General features: G+C 33.8%; 4 protein-coding genes across 5 annotated transcripts; 3 read left to right on the forward strand and 1 right to left on the reverse strand.

Annotated features, from left to right (window-relative positions):
• Window positions 1452-2295, forward strand: LOC109329958 (vacuolar iron transporter homolog 2-like). Its single transcript, XM_019563885.1, has one exon. It carries the CDS (start codon window positions 1645-1647, stop codon window positions 2293-2295), a length of 651 nt encoding a protein of 216 aa, XP_019419430.1. The 5' UTR covers window positions 1452-1644.
• Window positions 3317-7603, reverse strand: LOC109329957 (glycine-rich RNA-binding protein RZ1A-like). Of its 2 annotated transcripts, XM_019563884.1 has the most exons (5): window positions 7461-7603; window positions 6018-6134; window positions 5317-5536; window positions 3715-4027; window positions 3317-3638 (listed from the first exon to the last, which is right to left on the reverse strand). In XM_019563884.1, the coding sequence occupies exons 2-4, from the start codon at window positions 6126-6128 to the stop codon at window positions 3735-3737; spliced, it is 624 nt and encodes a 207-aa protein (XP_019419429.1). In that variant the 5' UTR covers window positions 6129-6134; window positions 7461-7603; the 3' UTR covers window positions 3317-3638; window positions 3715-3734. The 2 variants fall into 2 exon arrangements, with proteins under 2 accessions (XP_019419429.1, XP_019419428.1); XM_019563883.1 differs by lacking the exons at window positions 5317-5536; window positions 6018-6134; window positions 7461-7603 and adding an exon at window positions 4729-4911 and having other exon boundaries at window positions 3715-4247.
• LOC109329007 (putative clathrin assembly protein At1g03050) lies at window positions 9818-11939 on the forward strand. Its single transcript, XM_019562667.1, has 2 exons — window positions 9818-10672; window positions 10870-11939. The coding sequence occupies exons 1-2, from the start codon at window positions 10021-10023 to the stop codon at window positions 11922-11924; spliced, it is 1707 nt and encodes a 568-aa protein (XP_019418212.1). The 5' UTR covers window positions 9818-10020; the 3' UTR covers window positions 11925-11939.
• On the forward strand, window positions 13518-21272 carry LOC109330288 (phosphatidylserine decarboxylase proenzyme 2-like). The gene is made up of 23 exons (XM_019564430.1): window positions 13518-13569; window positions 13609-13787; window positions 13883-13962; window positions 14162-14186; window positions 14288-14347; window positions 14563-14631; window positions 14726-14818; window positions 14894-14944; window positions 15348-15431; window positions 15781-15872; window positions 16121-16276; window positions 16578-16662; window positions 17069-17180; window positions 17541-17641; window positions 17998-18045; window positions 18587-18733; window positions 18917-19012; window positions 19709-19783; window positions 19926-20018; window positions 20434-20520; window positions 20611-20661; window positions 20824-20990; window positions 21200-21272. Exons 1-22 carry the CDS (start codon window positions 13533-13535, stop codon window positions 20929-20931), a joined length of 1929 nt encoding a protein of 642 aa, XP_019419975.1. The 5' UTR covers window positions 13518-13532; the 3' UTR covers window positions 20932-20990; window positions 21200-21272.

A 22086-nucleotide genomic window follows, 5' to 3' on the forward strand; every position in this document is an offset into this window, starting at 1 on the left:
GTGACTAACCTGAGCAAAGATTTACAAAGGGAATACAGATTGCATGTTACAGGAGATTCCTGGATTCAAACACATGTTATGCAATTCTCAATATTAGACACTAAATTGTAGTCATAATGAACAATACCTTAGATTACAGTGTATGATAGTATTAATAGACAATACATTTAGGAGTTAGGACTAAAGAATCAATGTTAGCTATTTCTTCCTTTCTGCCTTATTCTGTTTCTTGAAAAGAATTTTTTGCATTGCAAATAAAAGTAATTTTTAAAATTGCTGCAGGCATGTGTTAAAAGGATCCAAGGCGATGAATCCGGCCACAAACATTGCACTGGACAGTATTTTGATTATTGGTCTTGTGTTGACAAATGTGTAAGTGTTACTGTTAGTAAATATTGATTGAATCATTTGGTTTGCTTTTGTGTTATCTGATAAATCATATTCCTGCAATGCAGGTTGCGCCAAGGCTACTCCCCAAACTGAAGTGATGGGGGGATAATTTTATGGTATATTATCATTATGTTTGTTCTATTTTCAGTCCCAAAATACTGCTCTCAAACGTTTGATTTTGTAATCAAACCTTATGTCCACTTTACTGTGAAATTTTTGAGCCCTTGGTGACCTTAGGTTCTGATTAATAAGAAGTTTATGCCAGATTGCAACTTTGAGATATGGAAGATGTATTCTGGCATGGATCCAACATTTTTTAGCATGTCTTTGATATTGGAATATTAAGATGTGGAATATAATTAGCTAGGGCCTCTGAGTTTGAACCCAGGTGAAATAATTGGGCTTCTTTTTATTTCTTATTTTAATTTTCAGATTTTTGAGGAATATCTTAATTCTCTTGAAGAAACCTATAAAGAAATTATTTATCAAAAGGTTTTTGTGGAGGATCAAACAGACAAACACTACCATTGTTTATATTTCTAAAACTTGGTGTAACAAAATCATATATTTTGTTTTTGCAAATGATATAAGTAAAAATATTTATCAAACTTCTTTATTAGTTTGCTGATATGTGATTTAATTAGTGAATTATTAGTTGAAATGTTATACCACCAAATCACTACTATGATACCTTATTAATACCACTAGGTTGTAGCAATAATTGACTCCATTTTTATAGTTACTCAAATGGTATTACCAAAATTAAAAAGGATAAATAAATAATCTGATTACTGGGTATTAGTTGTCTAAAATCGTATTTTGAATTTAAAATACACTGTGAAGACTTATAAAGGTTTATGGGATAATATAATTAAGCACTGCTACTACTTCTACTCATTGAGAGCAATATTCTAATTCAGAATATGTTAGGGTGGCCTTTGTAGCAGAGATAGCTACACAATATGTCGTTTTTGTCACTATATTTTTATAACAATGAAAGGTCGAAAAATCTAAAACCATATTTTTGTATGAGGCTATTGAAGTCTTTAAAATACTTTTCTGAATTGATTGGCCAAAGGCATCAACAATCTTTTAATATCACATGTAACATTGTAACCTCATAATCAATCATTGATTAAATCTCAAATTGCCCTCTCCTTAAAAGAACTGGCTACAATCTCTAACACTTCACTCACTTGAGCCTTGTTTGATATTCTCTCACTCTCCTTTGTTGGTTGTTTCCAATTGCCACCTATGGCTGCTGTTGAGCCATGCAGTTTGGTTCCAAACCAACATGATCAAAAACAAACCCAACAAGATAATAGCAACAACAATGTTATTGACTACTCACAAAGAGCACAATGGCTTCGTGCTGCTGTAATGGGAGCCAATGATGGGTTGGTTTCTATTGCTTCATTAATGATGGGAGTTGGTGCTGTTAGAAGAGATGTAAAACCAATGTTGCTTGCTGGTTTTGCAGGATCAGTTGCAGGTGCAAGTAGTATGGCAATAGGTGAGTTTGTATCTGTTTATACTCAATATGAAGTTGAGGTTGCTCAAAGGAAGAGAGATATGAATGAGAAAGATGTGGAATTTGGAGGGTTAGAGAACAAAAGGGCTTTGCCTAATCCATTACAAGCTGCTTTTGCATCTGCATTCTCATTTGTTGTAGGTGCAATTGTTCCTTTACTTGCAGCTGCATTTATTATAGATTATAAAATAAGGCTTATGGTGGTTGTGTTTGTGGCAAGTTTAGCTTTGGTGGTGTTTGGATGGGTGGGGGCTTTGTTGGGGAAGACACCTAAGATAAGGTCTTGTGCTAGGGTCCTTGTTGGAGGGTGGATGGCTATGGTTATCACTTTTGGTCTAACCAAATTGTTGGGTTTTTGTGGATTGGAATTATAAATGTAGTCAAATTGTTGTCAATGTTAAGTATTGAGGTGAAAAAGCATTCCTTTATATGCTTATTGAATAAGGTCATTTCATATGAGAACTTTATCAATTATATATGTATTCAATTTGTTCTGTTTCCGTTCTATGTTTTTGAAGTTGGAGATTATAACTCTTTTCTCAAATTTCTTTGTTCTATGCTATTTTTCACTTCAAAAAGGAGATGTTGAAGATTATTGGCTAACTGGTTATTAGTGACTAATCCACCATGAAAAATGATCTATTAATGGTAATGGTTGCATTATTGTCGATAATTAATCAGGATCCTCTCCATTACTGAAGAGGCAAGTTACTATCGTTATACTTAATAGATAGAAATGTCATCATTACATTTTAAAAGATAAAAGGGTTATATTAATCTATTTTTTTTTATATAAACACCATTAAAAGAAACTTCTTTGAATGATTCCTATGAAACAAAACAAATCCTCCACTCATGATGGATAAAAGCACAACCCCATTGTATAATCTAATAAAATCTACCACCAGGCATGACAAACAGAATACATACAAATGTGTGGAAAGAAGAAGTATTAGCTTTAACATGACCATAGAAGTAGAAACAAAAATAATTTTTGACATACACAATCACAGATTAATTACTCAATTTGAGATTTTAGGGATAACCACAAAGCCAATTTGCTTTCCTAATAATTGAGCAGAGGTTAAGAAGGAGGCTGATCACATATTACTGAGCTCAATCATGTGGTAGAAGAGAAAGGAAAATGAAGAACAAAACTTGATGTTTGATTTGAGTAAGCCACTCAACAGGATCTCAGCAAACAAAATGGATCACATGAAGGCAGGTAAAAAAAACTGACGAGCAATCTCGAACCGAAAAGAGCAAAAGTGCATATAAAATTGATAGGTGGCAATTGCTCAACAGATCAAGAGCTTCCAAACAAACGCAGTATAATCCAAAAAATGGGACCCCTTTGATCAAATGAATGACATGCATACTGAGTGCACTAATGGATGACTTTGTTGGAGCTGAAACTGGCAATCCAGCAGCAAATATGTCATATATAACTCCTCATGCAAGAAAGTCACCAATCACAAGATACCCACCACCAATTAACAATAGGATTGAGCACAACATCATATTTCACTCTAAGTCAAGCATGGATAAGATTTCAACAGACCATAAAGATCAGCATTTAAGAACATAAAAGAGTTTGATATATGTGCCGAGTATTGTATGTCAAAGCACTATCATTCATCCGTCCAAACAACAATCCCATAACAGAGTCACTGAAAAGAAAGTTGAGGTAGTAACAGCAACCCCTCCAACTTGAAAGCTGCAAAGATCATAAAAATTCCATTAGAACCGTGAAAACACTGAACCATAAGCAGAGCACAGTGCATAATGCTTACCTTAAAGAAGCTAGATCATATCAACGATGGCCTCCAGATCCCCGACGCTCATAAGGTCCAGCCCGGTCACGGTCATATCGATCATTTCCAGAATCTCCATGACTATCAGCATCCCTGTGGCGCCGACCAGAAGAACGATCTGCATTCCTATCAGGACCACCACTCCTGCCACCATATCTACTTTCCCTGTCACCATATCTACTTTCCCTCTCACCATATCTCCCCCCTCTTTCACCTTCACTTGGACACTCTCTAGCAAAATGACCAGGTTTACCACACTTAAAGCATTCACCACCATTAGATCCCCGGCCACCTCCATAATCACGATCACGACCCCGATCGCGGCCACGTTCTCGGTGGCGATCACCATCATCTCTTGATCCTTGTTGAGGCTGAGCTCTATCAACAGTAATAGTTCGACCATCTAAATCCACTCCATTCATAGCATCTATAGCCTCCTCCATAGCTTTCTTGTCATCAAATGTGACAAACCCGAAACCGCGAGACCGCCCGGAGAATTTGTCAACTACCACCTAAATCAAAATATATTTAACATCTAACCATTAGCAACAAACATATATATAATGTGTCAAACCTACTTCTTAGTTATATAACACCAATTTATTTTCTCTGTTTTTCACTCGATTCTGCAATATAAGTTAAATCATAAATGATACTGCAAACCTTCCATTTTCCTCATATTAACAAAGAACAAATGAGATATTGCAGAACTTGCCAAAGTACGGCATAGACAGCACCGTAAATGAACCATATTCATAAACAAACTTCTAAGCATTAACCACAAATACGTTTAAATTAAGGGTCTTTCCAATCTGTGCCCAAGGGCTCCTTTTGCCTTCTCCCAAATGGATTGGTGTGCATCTGTTGGTGATACCACATTTATTGAAGCACATAAATTTTATAAATGCATCAATTCCCAATGTAAACTTATCCTTTTTGGCAAAGTTAAAATGTGAATTGTGCACATATTAGAAAAACCCTTAAATTAATTACCTTTGCCTCAACAAGCCTGCCATACTTTTCAAATGTATCCTTTAATTTTCTATCAGAAGTTGACCATGAAAGGCCACCAATGAAGCAACGAAACTCATCCGCTTCAGACATTTGAAACTGCATATTTGCAGGAAAACTAACATTAGACAGAATGTTCAGCTCAGGCATCAACATGCAGGAGAAATCCAATACACTTGAATAATTGTAATAACATAGTTTAACCTCATGTAAATGGAAGAGAAAATGGAGACAATGGCAATGTTTAAGTTCAATTTCTATCTAGCAAACTTTCTAAGCTCAAGCAATAGTACAACAAGAAAGAAGAAGGTGGGTGTCTGCTATGGTCTCTGAAATAGAACTTTATGAAATGGGGATTGGCAATGCTGGAATAAAATTAAAATCAAAGGAAGAAATGGGTCTCTATGGTAGACAATCTAGCTATATATCAAGATTGATTATTAATTTTATAGTGGTGCTATACCTCTATAAAATTTATAGATACCCATAAGTTATTTTAGTTCTTAAATTTTAAGATGAATGTTTTTCTATTGAATATGTTTTATACTATATATTAAATTAAAAAGCCACCTCCATAATCACGATCACGACCCCGATCGCGGCCACGTTCTCGGTGGCGATCACCATCATCTCTTGATCCTTGTTGAGGCTGAGCTCTATCAACAGTAATAGTTCGACCATCTAAATCCACTCCATTCATAGCATCTATAGCCTCCTCCATAGCTTTCTTGTCATCAAATGTGACAAACCCGAAACCGCGAGACCGCCCGGAGAATTTGTCAACTACCACCTAAATCAAAATATATTTAACATCTAACCATTAGCAACAAACATATATATAATGTGTCAAACCTACTTCTTAGTTATATAACACCAATTTATTTTCTCTGTTTTTCACTCGATTCTGCAATATAAGTTAAATCATAAATGATACTGCAAACCTTCCATTTTCCTCATATTAACAAAGAACAAATGAGATATTGCAGAACTTGCCAAAGTACGGCATAGACAGCACCGTAAATGAACCATATTCATAAACAAACTTCTAAGCATTAACCACAAATACGTTTAAATTAAGGGTCTTTCCAATCTGTGCCCAAGGGCTCCTTTTGCCTTCTCCCAAATGGATTGGTGTGCATCTGTTGGTGATACCACATTTATTGAAGCACATAAATTTTATAAATGCATCAATTCCCAATGTAAACTTATCCTTTTTGGCAAAGTTAAAATGTGAATTGTGCACATATTAGAAAAACCCTTAAATTAATTACCTTTGCCTCAACAAGCCTGCCATACTTTTCAAATGTATCCTTTAATTTTCTATCAGAAGTTGACCATGAAAGGCCACCAATGAAGCAACGAAACTCATCCGCTTCAGACATTTGAAACTGCATATTTGCAGGAAAACTAACATTAGACAGAATGTTCAGCTCAGGCATCAACATGCAGGAGAAATCCAATACACTTGAATAATTGTAATAACATAGTTTAACCTCATGTAAATGGAAGAGAAAATGGAGACAATGGCAATGTTTAAGTTCAATTTCTATCTAGCAAACTTTCTAAGCTCAAGCAATAGTACAACAAGAAAGAAGAAGGTGGGTGTCTGCTATGGTCTCTGAAATAGAACTTTATGAAATGGGGATTGGCAATGCTGGAATAAAATTAAAATCAAAGGAAGAAATGGGTCTCTATGGTAGACAATCTAGCTATATATCAAGATTGATTATTAATTTTATAGTGGTGCTATACCTCTATAAAATTTATAGATACCCATAAGTTATTTTAGTTCTTAAATTTTAAGATGAATGTTTTTCTATTGAATATGTTTTATACTATATATTAAATTAAAAAACGAATATTTAATTTAATTGCCACTGGTTCCACAATTGCTCAACCACAGTCAGACCAATGAACCACTGAACCGTGAACCAGTGTCTTCATCAGTTCAATGACCGGTCCTGTTTTCAAAAGTAGGGTTATAAGTGCAAGATTGTACAAAGAATTGATATTACAAAGTATTTTTTTTTGAATACTTTCACTTTCAAGGCGGATTACTTTTGAAGTGTAATTACAAGGATCTCTTGTCTAGATATTGTTAGAACATACACATCATGTCAAAAGTGGTGAGCATTTGTCCAAATTTACTCAAAAGAAGAGTTTTCCCTAAGAGCAACCAACTGCAGATAAAAGCCATTTTGCATCTTATGAAAGAGTGCATTAATTAGTTCTGCTAATTACTCAAACATGCTAAAAACACACTATGTATTTGGTTTCTATCAAGCACGTTGATTCAATTTGGCACACTAACTCAAACTCTATTCTCTATAAAAGACTTAACTTGAAACAAAATATGTTAGAATTAAGCAATCAAACAGCAGTTCTTCTATGACCACATCATCGTCATCACGAAAGCCAAAGTAGAATCATATTTACATTCCTTCAATCCTAGAAGAAAGCCAAAAATAATAAAGGAAACACATTTACCACAGTACATATTTTAGGGCTAAATTCCAAGCAAACCCAACAACCCCGTGATTTCAATACATGGATCTGAAACAAAATCCATCACTTTCTCTATCTAGTAATTCATGATTTCGAAGCAAAATATCAAAAATAGGAAAACCCTAATACAAAAATTGAAATATAAACTGAAATTAAATTGGGAAAGAAGCGAATATTGTAGTGAAGAATAAGGAAATTGAAAAGAGTACCGGGTGGCGTGACGAATAGTTGTGTGAAAGTAGGGTTTGGTGAGCGTCGAAATAGAGGAATTCCAAAACCTAAGAAAGAAAGAACTAAGAAACTGAGCAAACAGAAAAGGAAGAAATAGAACTAATACTATAGTACTACGAGGGCGCTTTTAGATTTTAGAACAAAAATATGTGTATTTTACATGTCCCACCAAATCCCATGTTTTTCGCTAAGATCCTTTTTTGGTGCGTGACTATTATCTTATCGAATCATTGATTGTTAACAAATGTGGAATCAAATCATTAATTTTTATAATATTGAATTATGATAGAAATGATTTTGAGTATAGTGTAAAGAATTATACACAATCAGTGCATCATTTACCGTTCATTTGGATTAATTTTTTGTAAAAAGTAAAAAATAATTAAAAATGAATGACAGATAATCGAGTAACAATGTAAAATACTGTTACACTGTCGGTGTATACATCTTTCTCTCAATGATTTTTGTTATATTTTATGAAAAACTGATTTGAGTATATTTATTTTAGAATTTACTCTACAATTGCATGGTGGATAGATCCATTGGATAATAAACTAGCCAACTACATGACATATTTGAGGTAGTTGGGCTAGAACACTCATGTGGATGATGATTTAAAGATGAATCATAGTTGAATATTTTGTATCATTTGTGAAGATGGATAGAAATTCATCAAAAGATGTATTATAATCTTATTTTTTATAGTTGAAATATTTTTTGAATTAGATTTCAAGGTTTTTATATCTTTAAGTTGGGAAGATTTTTCCATGTCTAAATTATTGATGCTATTGTTCTATATATTCCTTTTTCTTTTTCTTTTCCCAATTGTTTTATACTTGTTTGCATATGTTTTCTAAGTGTCAATTTCTCATCTACACACATAATAAAAAAAGTAATTCTTTTCGGAACAACAATGTAATATTTTATTCCATTTTAGTGGATTGAGATAATGAGATTGATAGAATTCCTATGAGAAATTAATTATAATCTTATTTTTCATAGTAGATAGACATTTTTGGATTAGCTCTTGAGATTTTTAAAATCTCAAGTTAAGTAGATTTGTTTATGTTAATCTTTGATATTATTGTTTTAAGTTTGCTCTATTTTATTTGCTGAATTATTTGATATTTGTGAGCATATATGGCAACTCATAAGGAGAGAAAAATAAACTCTCCTTGCCAACAATAACGTAAAATGCAAATGCATAAGAACGTTGCACCCACGTTGAGGGGAGTATAATGAATTTTGAGACCAAACTTGATTTGCTCACATCATACCAAACATATTACCGGTAAGACATCACAGAAATCGAACTCTTAACTTTGTGATCATCATGTAGATCTTAACTTTGTCTAATTTAGCTTTCATTTCTTGTCTTGATTTCCCATTGTTTCACTTAATTGCAAAGATCTTCACAAATTCATGTCAAGTAAGTTGTAACCCATATTCTGTAGAAATAACTACGCCCTTATAATTACTTCATTGACCCCATTCAAAAAAGCAAACTTCATTGATGAATTATTATATGACCTTGGTTATGTTACTCACTTACTTGTAGTTATAGCCAATATTGCAAACCAAAAATATATACTAAATATGATAACATAACTGGATTAAGAAAAAAAGAGTGGGAAATTATAGCATTCACCTTTTAATTAGAAAACATAAGTTGGCCACTCTACTATTGAAAAGGTCAAAAGGTGATGAATAATGTAGATATTCCAAGTATAGAATATATATATATTATATTCAAGAATGTGAACATCAGAGTCAAATAGTTTCTAATGAGTAATGCATGTCACTACATAATGTTTGGTTCCCACGTTATGATGCTAAAGATAGGGGCAATGCTTAACCAATTTCAGAGTTCAGATTGTAATGTTTTCACCATAGAGAGGAGAACAAAGGAATGAGAATATGGAATAGAGGACAGATAGAAATAACTATCTATCTTTCTGTTCTTATTTTTATCCCTAAAAAATATTTGCCATTAAAGGAACCAGACAAATACATCCTTATTTCTCTAATCATTGCAGAGAGGTAGGAACCCATTTTTACTCTTGGTTTTTCTATCATCCCTTGTATACCCTTTTCATTTCAGAATTTTCTTTTGATGGCTACTTTTGTTATTTACTGTAAGGCATAGATAGAGACATATTTGCTTTATTTTCAGTGTGTGTGTGTGTGTATATTTATCAAGGAAAATGTTTCATATCATCAAAATTGGGACTGAATTGATGTCTCTTCACTTTTTTGTTAATGTATTTTGCAATGTGTATACAAAAAAGATAAAGATAAGTGAGCCATAGGTATATGAGGCCAAACATGAAGTTCATGTTGCATATTTATGTAAGAAGGAAAAAGTTTCATATTTGCAATAGTTATGTGGAAATGGTGACACTTGACTAACTCATTTAACAAATTTGCACCATGCAGCAGTTTTGGACATATTTTATGCCCTTATTATATCTAAACACAAGTTGAGAGCTGCAAAAACAGAACATTGACAAATCATAGGAGCTAGAAAATAAACCAACCATGCCTCCAAGCTCACTGAGAAGAGCCATAGGGGCAGTGAAGGATCAAACAAGCATAGGCTTAGCCAAGGTAGGAAGCAGCACTTCACTTGCTGATCTTGATGTGGCCATTGTGAAGGCAACGAGGCACGATGAATACCCTTCTGATGAGAAGCATATAAGGGAGATTCTCAGCTTAACATGTTACTCTAGAGCATTCATCAGTTCATGTGTTAACACCCTTTCTCGGCGTCTCAACAAGACTAGAAGCTGGACAGTAGCTTTGAAAACACTTGTTTTGATTCAAAGGCTGCTAGCTGAAGGTGATCCTGCATATGAGCAGGAAATATTCTTCTCAACTCGTCGCGGTACTCGCCTTCTCAACATGTCTGATTTCCGTGACAACTCAAAAGTTGGTTCATGGGATTTCTCTGCATTTGCACGCACATATGCATTGTACCTAGATGAAAAGCTTGAGTACAGGATGCAAAGCCGGCGTGGAAAGCGCAGCATGTTTGGTCTTGATGAAGACAAGGAGGAAAGGGAAAGAGACAATGATAAAGAAATTGTTATAAGATCCATACCAGTTCGTGACATGAAGTTCGAGCAAATTTTATCCAAAATGCAACATTTGCAGTTGCTGCTTGAGCGCTTTTTAGCTTGTCGCCCCACAGGTTTGTAACCCTTAAGGAAGGTTTGAAATGACTAAAATTGTTTATCCAATCAAATATTATGAAGATTGCACATCAGTTCACAATTTTTTTAAATACACACCATTAGATGAATAATCATATACTCTCTCAATTAATGTGAACACAGACTTCAGAAACCATGCACATAACCCAATCTAATAGTTATTTCAATGTTGCAGGAGGAGCAAAGAACCATAGAATTGTGATTGTAGCTCTCTATCCTATTGTGAAGGAAAGTTTTCAGATATATTATGACATAACAGAAATACTCGATGTCTTAATAGATCGCTTCCCTGACATGGATGTGGCAAACTGTACTAAGGTGTACGACATTTTCTGCCGCATGGGAAAGCAGTATGATGAGCTAGACTTGTTCTATGGTTGGTCCAAGAGCACTGGAATTGCACGCTCATCCGAGTATCCAGAGATTGACAAGGTCATACCAAAGAAGCTAGAGGTCATGGAAGAGTTTATGAAAGACAAGTCTGCTTTAACACAAAACATGAAAGCTAAAGCACAAGAAGAGAACAAGGAAGTTGAGGAAGCTGAGGAACCTGAGCCGGAAGAGGATATGAATGCAATCAAGGCGCTGCCACCACCGGAGGGGTTCAATGAGGAACCAACCGAGGAAATGAAGGAAGAGGAACGAAAGGAAGAAATGCCAAAAGAAGAAAAAGTTGTGCAGACTGAAGGTGATTTGTTGAATTTAGGAGATGATATGGTGAGTAAGGAAGAACATGCCGATAAACTAGCTCTGGCTTTATTTGATGGAGCTTTAACAACATCAGGTGCAACACAAGCACTTCCATGGCATGCATTTGATAACGGGGCCGATTGGGAAACATCACTAGTCCAAACAGCTAGCAACTTAACAAACCAGAAGCCAACATTAGGGGGCGGCTTCGACACATTATTGTTGGATGGAATGTACAAACAAGCAGAAGTAAATGCAGCAATGCAAGGACCAGGATATGGAGTGAGTGGAAGTGCTAGCAGTGTGACAATTGGTTCAGGTGGAAGGCCTGCAATGCTAGCATTGGCAGCAGCACCAACATCAGGGACTAGTGGTGCAAGTTCAGCAAGTGTAGACCCTTTTGCAGCTTCATTGGTTGTGGCAGCTCCATCTTATGTGCAAATGTCAGAGATGGAGAAGAAGCAGAGGCTCTTAGTTGAAGAACAAATAATGTGGCAGCAATATGCAAAGGATGGTTTGAGAGGTCATTTGTATTTGTAGTTTAAAATTCAAATAATAGTGCAGTATATGAGTAAATTTATCTCTTGCTCTGTTGTTTTCTTCAATGGTGCTAGGATTGAAGATTCTAACTTTTCCTTCACTTTCTCAACATTTATACAAACCAGAGGCAACACAAACAAACTAATAATTTTCAACCATTCAACAAACTCAGATTTTAAAGGAGTTTCATTACACCAAGGAAACAATTAAGTCAAGATTTCATATAAGACTAAATTTGTCAACTGTATTATAAGTGAACTTTATAATTAAAAGTGATTAATATAAAATTTTTGTTATATATAATCACAGTAATAATGGTCTAATATTAGTTTTATGGAAGACCAATTTCACAAATAATGATGGGGTAACTAGGAAGAAAAGACTATTTGGTAAAGATATTAAATGTAGAGTAAGGATCCTCTCTATTAAAGGAGAGGCAAATAACACAAATTAATACATAAAATGTAATAATAATTTTACTCTTTTGTTTACCATAAAATTACATTTTTGCCATTAAAAATGTGAACAAAATAATCACTTGCCTCTATATTAGTGGAGGATCTTTTTTATTAAATGTAAGGTGTTTCTATATACATATATAATAAAATCTTAATAGTATATGAAAGTAATAAATAAGTGATTTTCTTTAAAAATAACATTGGATATGGGGTAGGGACATATTTCTTCTTTTTTGTAAAAAAGATATGTTTATTTGGTTAATCAATATTATCTTATGTCTAAAAAACTAATTATTTTGAGGAATCAAATCTTGTCTAAAGTTGTACAATATCTAACTGTCTCACAACATGAACAATTCATTGTGTGTGATAATATTTGTGGCATGCAGATATCTCTGTTTTTATAAGTTTTGATTCTGCATTTGAAGTATGAAAATGAGTGTCGGCAAGATGGACCAAGCCATCAAGTATTAGTAATTTTTTGGATGAAACATGTGATTCAACCAATTATTCAGTGCATTTGTCCTTTCCAGAATAATGCAAAAGTGAAGTAAACCAAATAATTATTTCCATAAAGAAAGATAACAATTACTTGAGTTTGTTTGGGCATTGTGTGTGAAGCTAACGTATCATGATTTTTTATATTACCAATGATATTCCTTTATCTTTTAGGTAAGAAATTAATTATCTTTTCGGGTTGATGTCTAACCCCCTTGATAATATAGATTGTGACATAACATTGGCATAAGGGTAATAGAGAGATGATAAATGGGGTATGCAATATTATTATTGAGCGAAGAGAAGGATGAAGGAAAATGATACTAGTATTTAGTTTTGTTTGTTTATTGTATAAAGAGGGCATAGTATATAATTGGTACCTACGGACATTAGTTCAAGTAATAAATACTTAGTTTCCCTTAAATAAGATTTCAGGTTTAAATCATGTAGATGAAAAAAATGTTTGTCAGAATAGTTAGTTCTATGTACATGTATATTTACTCCTATGCGTGGTAAACAAAAAAAATAGTATATAATTGGATGGATCGAGGAGAAAAAGATTAGATTGAAATAAGTAGAGAGTTGACTAAGTAGTTGAAAAGTGAAATTGAATTTATATATTGAATTAGTAGCATCTTTGAAGAAACAAGACATGGGGCATCAACATTCGAAACTGTCTTATTCTTCTTCTTCTGGTTCTGGTTCTGGTTCTGGTTCATGTTCATCTCCTGAGAAAAAGAAAGAGAAAAAGAAACGACCATCATCATCATCATCATCACGTCGTGCTCGTTTGAAAGAGAGTATGCGTCATCATCTTCATCTTCATCGTAGTAACAAGGGACATTCTTCTTCTTCTCTTACCAATAACATTCACTTCGCTGGAATTGCTCTCTTCACATTCATTCGCGTATTTCTCTATCTCTTCGATAATCTTACTATTCATTCATTCATTTTTCTCAATTGTTTCAATATTTGTTGTTATGATTATGATTATGATTATAGGCAGAGATGCAATTCAAGGATAAATGGATCGCGTGCCTCTCTTTTGGGGAACAAACCTTTCGTACTATCACCTCCCATCAGTTACTTACTCTTTCATCTCTTTCCCTTTTCATCTATTTTATTACATACACTTACTCCATTTCATTTCCTTAGAATTGATGCTTAAAATCAAGAGTTCGGTAATTGGATCCTTCCTCTTTTATTGTTATGATCACATTCTACAAAATATATAGAGTTTTTTATCATATTCTAACTCTTTCTTATCTACTGGTGTTGCAGCACAGATCAACCACTTTGGAACTCTGTTAGTATTACTCTCTCTCTATCTTTTTTCTCTATTTATTTGTTTACTACTTCATTCATTCATTCATTCATCCACTTACTCTCACACTGTTTCTTCCATAGGAAAAGAAGCTTCTTTTGGACCATAATGGACCTCGTCTTGCAAGGATTTCCGTCTTCGAGGTCTCTTCTAACAACCCTTTCACTCATACTCCATTATACTTACCTTTTTCCTTTTCAGTTTTGAGAAAATATGTCACTTTTGTCAGACTAAGATTAATTATTGTTTCTATGCTGTTTGCAATCTGAAATTGTTAAACTGATTTAATTTTGTCCCTCTCCCTCTTATTTAATTGTTGAAGTTTAGTACTGCATCTAAATTTAATGTGTTTTTATAGACCAATAAACTATCCAGCAATACTCTTGTTGGATACTGTGAAATTGATCTGTTTGAATTTCTGACCCAGGTGAGTAAACTTGTCTTTCACTTATCAGCTTCTTCTATTCCCTTTCACCTTTATTCATTTTCTAAGCTCTGTTGTCAACGATATGGCCATGCAGGATTCTGATTCTGACATTGAGATATACGACCTTTTAGATCCATCTGTGCCTGGAAAAGTGGTCGGCAACATTTCCATTTCATGCTCTGTAGAGGTATAGGGCATACAATATAAATTCTATTGTTTGGGTATGATAAGGATTGCTGACAATTATATAAAAATCTGACAGGATCCAATTGAAATGGAGAAAGGCTTTGTTAGACGCATTTTATCAATAGTGGTAAGTTTTATCTTCTGCCATTTTTTATAGTCTATTCCATGTGTGGGCTTGAATAACAGTATATGAGGGTAATACAAGATGTTAAACAAATATTGACCAAGGATAGTTGTTGGGAGTTTGTTCTGAAATTATCATACATTTACTTTATGTTGTACAAATTGCTTGTAGATAATAATGAGCAATTTTTCTATTTCATTCCGGTTTTCTCCTTTTCTCCATCGGAGGCTCTTTAAACTTGAAGAAAAAAATCTATACATGTTGAATACAGATAAGAATATTTGAATGTTGTATGCCATGGAAATTGCAATATGAAATACATTCTTGTTTTGGTAATTTAAATATACTGATCTCGTTAAGCATCTTCTAATATTTAATACTATCTGAGAAGTTATATTTTATGCAGGACTACAATGAAGATGGAATGCTTTCATTATCTGAATTTTCGGACCTAATTGATGCTTTTGGTAATCAAGTAGCAATCGACAAGGTTCAGACTTCAGCAGCTATTGTTCTCATTATTTTTGTTTTAATTCTTAGTTCTGAATTATTTCCTTCCTAAATTAGCTTTTGTTCGCATGCATATCCAGATTCAAATTTTATGGTTCTATAAGCTAATAATATTTTGAATGTTAGAACTTAGAGCCTTGAATTTGGACATTGAAAATTGGTTGTGTATTATATCTATCTAAAGTCCATATCTTCAGTAAAGCAAGTGTGTGACTCAAGGTTCAAATAATAAATCTTTGCACTGAAAATCCTGAAATGAAGTTGCAAATATGTCTAGTTTTGTACAAACAATTTTTACTGTCTCAACTATACAATTTCTTTTTCAATAGAGAGAGGAGCTGTTCATAGCAGCTGACAAGAATGGAGATGGCGTTGTGAGCATGGATGAGTTGGCTTCACTTCTTGCTTTTCAACAAGAAAAGTAATGACCCATCTAGATTCCTGCAGGCTCAAAGCGTTACTTTTTGTATACCTATTTTTTGTCTTTTCAATAATGAAATATTTACTATTTTCATTTGATATATAGTTTTTAAAGACTTCATGATAAATAATTACAATTACAATTATGAATGCACTCGAAGTAGAGTTACTTTGAATTGTGAGGAAGACTAGAAGTTTTTCAAACTGTTGTTTGGTTCTTATTTACTTAGCTAGCTTCTGCTATTGCAGGGAACCATTATTGAGTTGCTGTCCTGTTTGTGGTGAGGTTCTTCAGATTTCTGACCCGGTGAATGACATGATCCACTTAACTCTCTGTTTTGACGAAGGGACTGGCAACCAGGTGATGACTGGAGGATTTTTGACAGATAAGCAGGCTTCATATGGGTACATTTCTGTAAACTTTTAATAATTTAGGCTTTGAGAAACAGGGTGAAAGAGAGAACATGATAAAGGTAGATCAAATAAATTATATAACATTTTTTTTACTCTTTAGTGCAATATATTTGGACTATGGTTATGCTTTTATGATTGTACATCATTATAAAATAAAAAATTACATTTTTTTCTTCTCGTTTTTTCAATGAACATAATCAATGATAAAACATTGTGGTGTTGTTTGATCCATGTAGGTGATCCCACCTATTGGGATTAAGGTTTTATTGTTGTTGTATTTTTTTTTATATAGGTGGTTCTTCAAACTGAGTGAATGGGCCCATTTCTCATCCTATGACGTTGGCCTTCGATCTGGATCAAGTGCTTCACATATTCTTGTAAGCCCTATTTGGCATCCCTTTTCCCCTTTTAGTAAAAAGAATTAATGATCAGGGAACATTTATATGATACATCATTCATGTATGTGTGTATCAATTTATATCAGGATGTACAGTGTGAGTTTGCCCAATCACATGCACCATAATTAGAAGAAAAGCTTCCAAGCTTAGTTGCTAATATATGCCAGTCCCATCATTTTCATGCTATTATAAATTAGCAACCTTTGCCATGTATGCCATCTTCTATTGACTCAACAATAATACAAAAGGAGAGAATTAGAGCTATCCTTAAGGGAATTATAGGAAAATGGAACAATATTTACTAATATAATAGTATTTTCAATTCTATATTCACATCTATTTACCCTCAATTTCTTATTTATTAACTTTACTTGTTTGACATCAGGTATATGATCGGAAGACTCAGAGGCTTGTCGAAGAGCTAATTGACAAAAAGATTGTTTTGTCCATGAGAGCTATTTATCAGTCAAAAATAGGTCTTGGCCTAATGGACATAGGTATGGGTTAACTTCACCAACCATCACTCTTTGTTCTGGGTCTTGTGGCGTTGGATGTCAACATAATGGTGTTAATAGAATTGATGCTATGATAGTACTGCTGGTTTAAAAATTCCATACATATTTGTCATATCTTACTGATATCTCGTTAAGCCAACTTGTGGTTTTAGTAAATAGCTTAGGAATAATGGAAATTGTAATTAGTTGTGAGAAAACTATTTATCATAATGCTACCCTTTGGAAGTTAGGTCATACATAATTGAGACCTGGGTTTGAAGTTAATGTTAGATTCATATCAGACTTGAATAAGCCTACCCTTCTTTTTTGTATACTTTACATTTGCGGACTTCATATATGTAGGGGTGAAGGAGCTCTTGCAAAGCATTTCTGAAAAGCAGGGAGCACGAATGGATTCACCCGAATCATCTGCAGATATACCTAAGTTTGTTGAATCTTACAAGGTTTGACAATGCTTCTTTCAGTTCATTGTGGATGGCCAATCTGATTTTGGCATCTCAAAGGAAAATGCAAGCTTGTAGTTATGTGCTGGCCCATGTTTGAACTCTGGTTTCTTTTGGAAGATTTTTTATCCTTCCTTGTATTCTCTCCCTCTTAATATATAAAACTTGTCCAATGAAAAACTGAAGGACAGTAAAGAGTTTGAAGAGTTAAATTAGTTATTCTGTAAAATGCATTAGGGTGCTGTTCTTATTTCTTAGCGCATCTATTTCCATTTTCTACTGTAGTTCTTTATGTGCTGGATTTGTGTCCCTATAATTTTGCCCTTCTTATAAAAGATGTGACTATTATTTTGTAGGGTCAAATCAATTTGGCTGAAGTCAAGCATCCTCTGGAACACTTTAAGGTGGGATAGAACTTCTAAGTTTCAATTTGTGTATTAACGATGCACAATTGTTCCTGAACACACTCTTGGATTATACGACAACTGTGTTTCATCATATGCATATGGTCTTGTAGCTTATTTTTTATAGAATTAAAAATTATATGGTGCCAAAAAATTTCATCAAACATTTACTTTTCTCCTTTGTTTCCTTAAGATGGTCAACGCTTACTTAATGGTAGATCCCACTAAGTGGCTATTTTTTAAAATCATCTGATTACTTCCATTCTTGTTACATACAAACATTCTTGTTTTGAATGGCCTAAATTTTGGTTATGGTATTATGCGCTTCAATTGTTTTTGAAATCTTCTTTTAGCCATAATCCATGTGCTTTTGTTGGACCTTTATATTGCCTTGCACTTCGCATTGATTTTTGCTGAAGTAAATTAACTTGTTTCTGAGCTAAGTTTCTGAGCAATGCTCATATTGAGAACTATTGTGGACTTCATAATGATAGAATTTATCTTGTTAGATGATGCCTATCTTATATTTTGTCCTGTACAGACATTCAATGAATTTTTCATTAGAGAGTTGAAGCCAGGTTCAAGACCAGTTGCTTCTGCTGAATGTGATGATATTGCTGTATGTGCTGCTGATTGCCGCCTTATGGCATTCACATCAGTTGATGACAGTTCAAGATTTTGGATTAAGGTATTTTTTCCATCTCTTGAACATGGAAGGTTTCCAACTTTCCGGTCTCAAGATGCATTTTCTTTTTAATATATATTCACATCTGAGAATCTGCTATCCTTATAATTGGGATATCTCCTATCCTTCAAACTTTTTAATTTTGTATGCCAAGTGACTTTTCGGAATTCTGGTTGTTGCTTTTAGGGTCGGAAGTTTTCAATTCAAGGCCTTTTAGGGAAGGAGACGTGTTCCAGTGATTTTGTTGATGGAACAATGGTGATATTCCGTTTGGCACCACAGGTATTTGTTACTTTCTTTTATAAACAATGGGGAAAAAGCCCAAATAAAAGTAATACTAACTAGGAGACAGTGTAGTCCAAATTACACAACTGCTATCTGCTGAAGAGGTTAAAGAAAGAAAAGAAAGCAGACTATCAAAATAATAAAAGGACCCAAGGTACCGCTGTGACCACTATAAGACAACAAATCCGCATAATCTCCCTGAAAGTTCGATGAACATGGACGAAACAGTTTTGATGGATAAGATCTTGAATAGCTGAGACCAATGAGTTGCAGGGATGAGGTTCACCCCAACCATTAGAACAATATGAATAGCCGTTTGGAGTCTGCTTCAAGGTAGACCGACCTGTAACCCCTCCACCATAATGATTGTGTAGGTCCAGAAAAAGATGAAGCACAAAAATTTCTTGAAAGTTCTACCCATATTAACAGAAAAGGCAGCCAAATAATTACCATCTAAATTCCTAATCAAACCCCATGAGCCACTTTCTCTGCTGCAACCTGACTGACCTGTCCACATTAATTTTAACTTAGCCTGCTGATGGAGGGGACCATGAAAGTTTGTTAATCAAATATGTAGAGATATGTGCAGAAGCTTTGTTAACTGCTACCGGTGCAGCATGATACTCTTCAGCAATCTTTTGAAGTCATTTTAATTTGTGTGTTGTTTGATTGCACATTTTAATTTTTTTGCAGGATTATCACCGTTTCCATATGCCAGTATCAGGAATTATTGAGCAATTTGTAAATATCCCCGGATGCTTATACACAGTATGTGAAATAATCACTTTACGAAAATGATATTTCATTTATGTATATGGTTTTCGGCAATGTTTAGGAAAACCGTTATGTATATAGGTTCTATTTTCTTGATCTCAATTTGCAATTTTTTTGCCGTGTTTACTTTACGTAGGTCAATCCTATTGCTGTAAATAGCAAGTACTGTAATGTCTTCACGGAGAATAAGCGAGTTGTTTCAATAATTTCAACTGCAGATTTTGGAAAGGTTTGTCTTTGCAATCAATTTCTGTGTCAAAATGCATAAGTTATAATAACACTTTCCTTATGGATATTATTTATAGGAAAACATGACTCTGCATAAAACATATCAATTCAACTAGAGTCATATTTTATTTTTGGAATGCTTCCCCTTGCACCATCTACTTGAATCTATTCTTTACAAATTATTTTATTTTAGTTACATTGGAGGGTTGATTCCCTTCCTTATACTTTCTCCTCTTTGCAATTTCTTCTCACCATCTCTGTAAATTTCTTCTTTTATCCTCCTCCCACAGGAAAAAAGTTTTATAAAGTTCCTAAATTCTTTTGAGAGTTTAAATAATTTCACTGGCTCCACTACAGTTTGATCTTATATAGCTATACACCTGTGTCTTAGAGAGTTATCTATGATCTGGACTCAGGTGGCATTTGTCGCAATCGGAGCTACAATGGTTGGCAGCATTACTTTTACAAAGAAAAAGGGTGACCATGTCAAGAAGGGAGATGAGGTTAGGAAGTTACAGTTTATTACTGTTTCTCTATTTTTGTTTCCTGTCTTTGTTTCTAACAAGGAATTTGACATTTGTTCTCTTAAACAGTTTGGATATTTCTCATTTGGTGGAAGCACTGTGATTTGTGTTTTCGAAAAGGTTGGTTTTTAGATTTGTTCTACTCTTTTATCTTTTCTTCTTCTTCTCTCTGTCTCTCTAATTATTTCTTATTCTTTTAGTGAAGTTATAGTAAACTCATATGAAACATGTTTGCAGTGTGAGTGTGTGACATGCATTTTTGTTTGAATTTATGGTATGCAGAACTCAATTGCAATTGATGAAGACCTTGTAGCTAATAGCAACAGATCATTGGAAACATTGGTCTCTGTTGGGATGAGATTGGGCATCTCCAACAGGAAACTGTGTTGAAATTGTGTACTCATCACATCATTGCATATTCATGCCACATGTTTTCTCAGTTTGTAAAGGGAGCACATCCGTTATCTCACGGTTTCTGCCACTCTGTGCCATGGCTTTGTGATTGGTCAGAAAAATACTTAATAATTAAATTTTAACTTAAATATATTTTTTCTGACCAATCGCAAGCCCATGACACATGAAGTGGTACAAACTGTGGGACAGCAGATGTGTACCCGTTTGTAAAGCACATCACTTTCATTGTTAACCTCACTCAAAGTATCATAATCAGTTTGATATGTATAGTTAAATTTGGGCTAAGTTATGCCTCATACAAATCCAATTATGCATCATTTGGTTTGATAGGAAATAGGAGGAGAGAAAAACAAAGGAGAAGAAAATGGGGAGAAATAGAAAATATCATAAGTTGTGGGTCACATAATATATCAAATAATATATTAACATGGTAGATGTATTCATATGTTTGTAGGAAATAATCCACAAAAAAGGTAACAAACTTTGGTGATTTTAACAAGTAATTATAAGATTTGAAAATGTATTTAAAGATTAAAATATTAAAAAACTCATCATATAGCCTTCATATTATGTTTTTCAAAGGGCAATTATGTTTCTACTAATAATGTTTTTATTGGTTGAGATCAACCATCTATCAACTATGTTGAGTCTTATCAATTAATAAGCAATATTTATATGTGACAATTGTTTTACTGTTTTCCCACTATTAATCTTAGCATAATTACATATTTTTTCAATAAAATAACTCAAGTTAACTATACAAATATTCGTGGGGTTGACTCAGATTGAAATTATTATGTTGACCTTTGATGGATTGCATGGAAGTGTTAGTGTAATTAACTTCAATCAAAAGCTACATAGATATTGGCTTCACAATCATTGTGACTAGTTGAACTTTCTGCAAATGTTAATAAAATCTTCATACCAATTACCAAGCAAGCCAAAGGGTATATGTCAAACGATAAGAGATAACTTGTCCGAAGAAACCATATATTTTTATGTCTCTATCCAATCAAATCACATTAACTAACATAATTCTGCTTTTATGATTTTTATATTTAATTGAATGATACATTATAATTGATGGAGACACAATCTAGGACAAAGGATCTTCATTCATGTCAAACATAT

This window comes from Lupinus angustifolius, chromosome LG16 (genome assembly GCF_001865875.1).
Source record: "Lupinus angustifolius cultivar Tanjil chromosome LG16, LupAngTanjil_v1.0, whole genome shotgun sequence".
Classification (NCBI taxonomy): Eukaryota; Viridiplantae; Streptophyta; class Magnoliopsida; order Fabales; family Fabaceae; genus Lupinus; species Lupinus angustifolius.

Coding starts and splice junctions, on each gene's coding strand:
- LOC109329958 (XM_019563885.1), top strand. CDS start 1,645: ATGGCTGCTGTTGAGCCATGCAGTTTGGTTCCAAACCAACATGATCAA.
- LOC109329957 (XM_019563883.1), bottom strand. CDS start 4,902: ATGTTGATGCCTGAGCTGAACATTCTGTCTAATGTTAGTTTTCCTGCA. Junction 4,248..4,728: donor GCAGGCTTGTTGAGGCAAAG/GTAATTAATTTA, acceptor ATTTTGATTTAG/GTGGTAGTTGACAAATTCTC.
- LOC109329007 (XM_019562667.1), top strand. CDS start 10,021: ATGCCTCCAAGCTCACTGAGAAGAGCCATAGGGGCAGTGAAGGATCAA. Junction 10,673..10,869: donor TTTAGCTTGTCGCCCCACAG/GTTTGTAACCCT, acceptor TCAATGTTGCAG/GAGGAGCAAAGAACCATAGA.
- LOC109330288 (XM_019564430.1), top strand. CDS start 13,533: ATGGGGCATCAACATTCGAAACTGTCTTATTCTTCTT. Junction 14,348..14,562: donor CAAGGATTTCCGTCTTCGAG/GTCTCTTCTAAC, acceptor GTGTTTTTATAG/ACCAATAAACTATCCAGCAA. Junction 15,873..16,120: donor CTTGCTTTTCAACAAGAAAA/GTAATGACCCAT, acceptor CTGCTATTGCAG/GGAACCATTATTGAGTTGCT.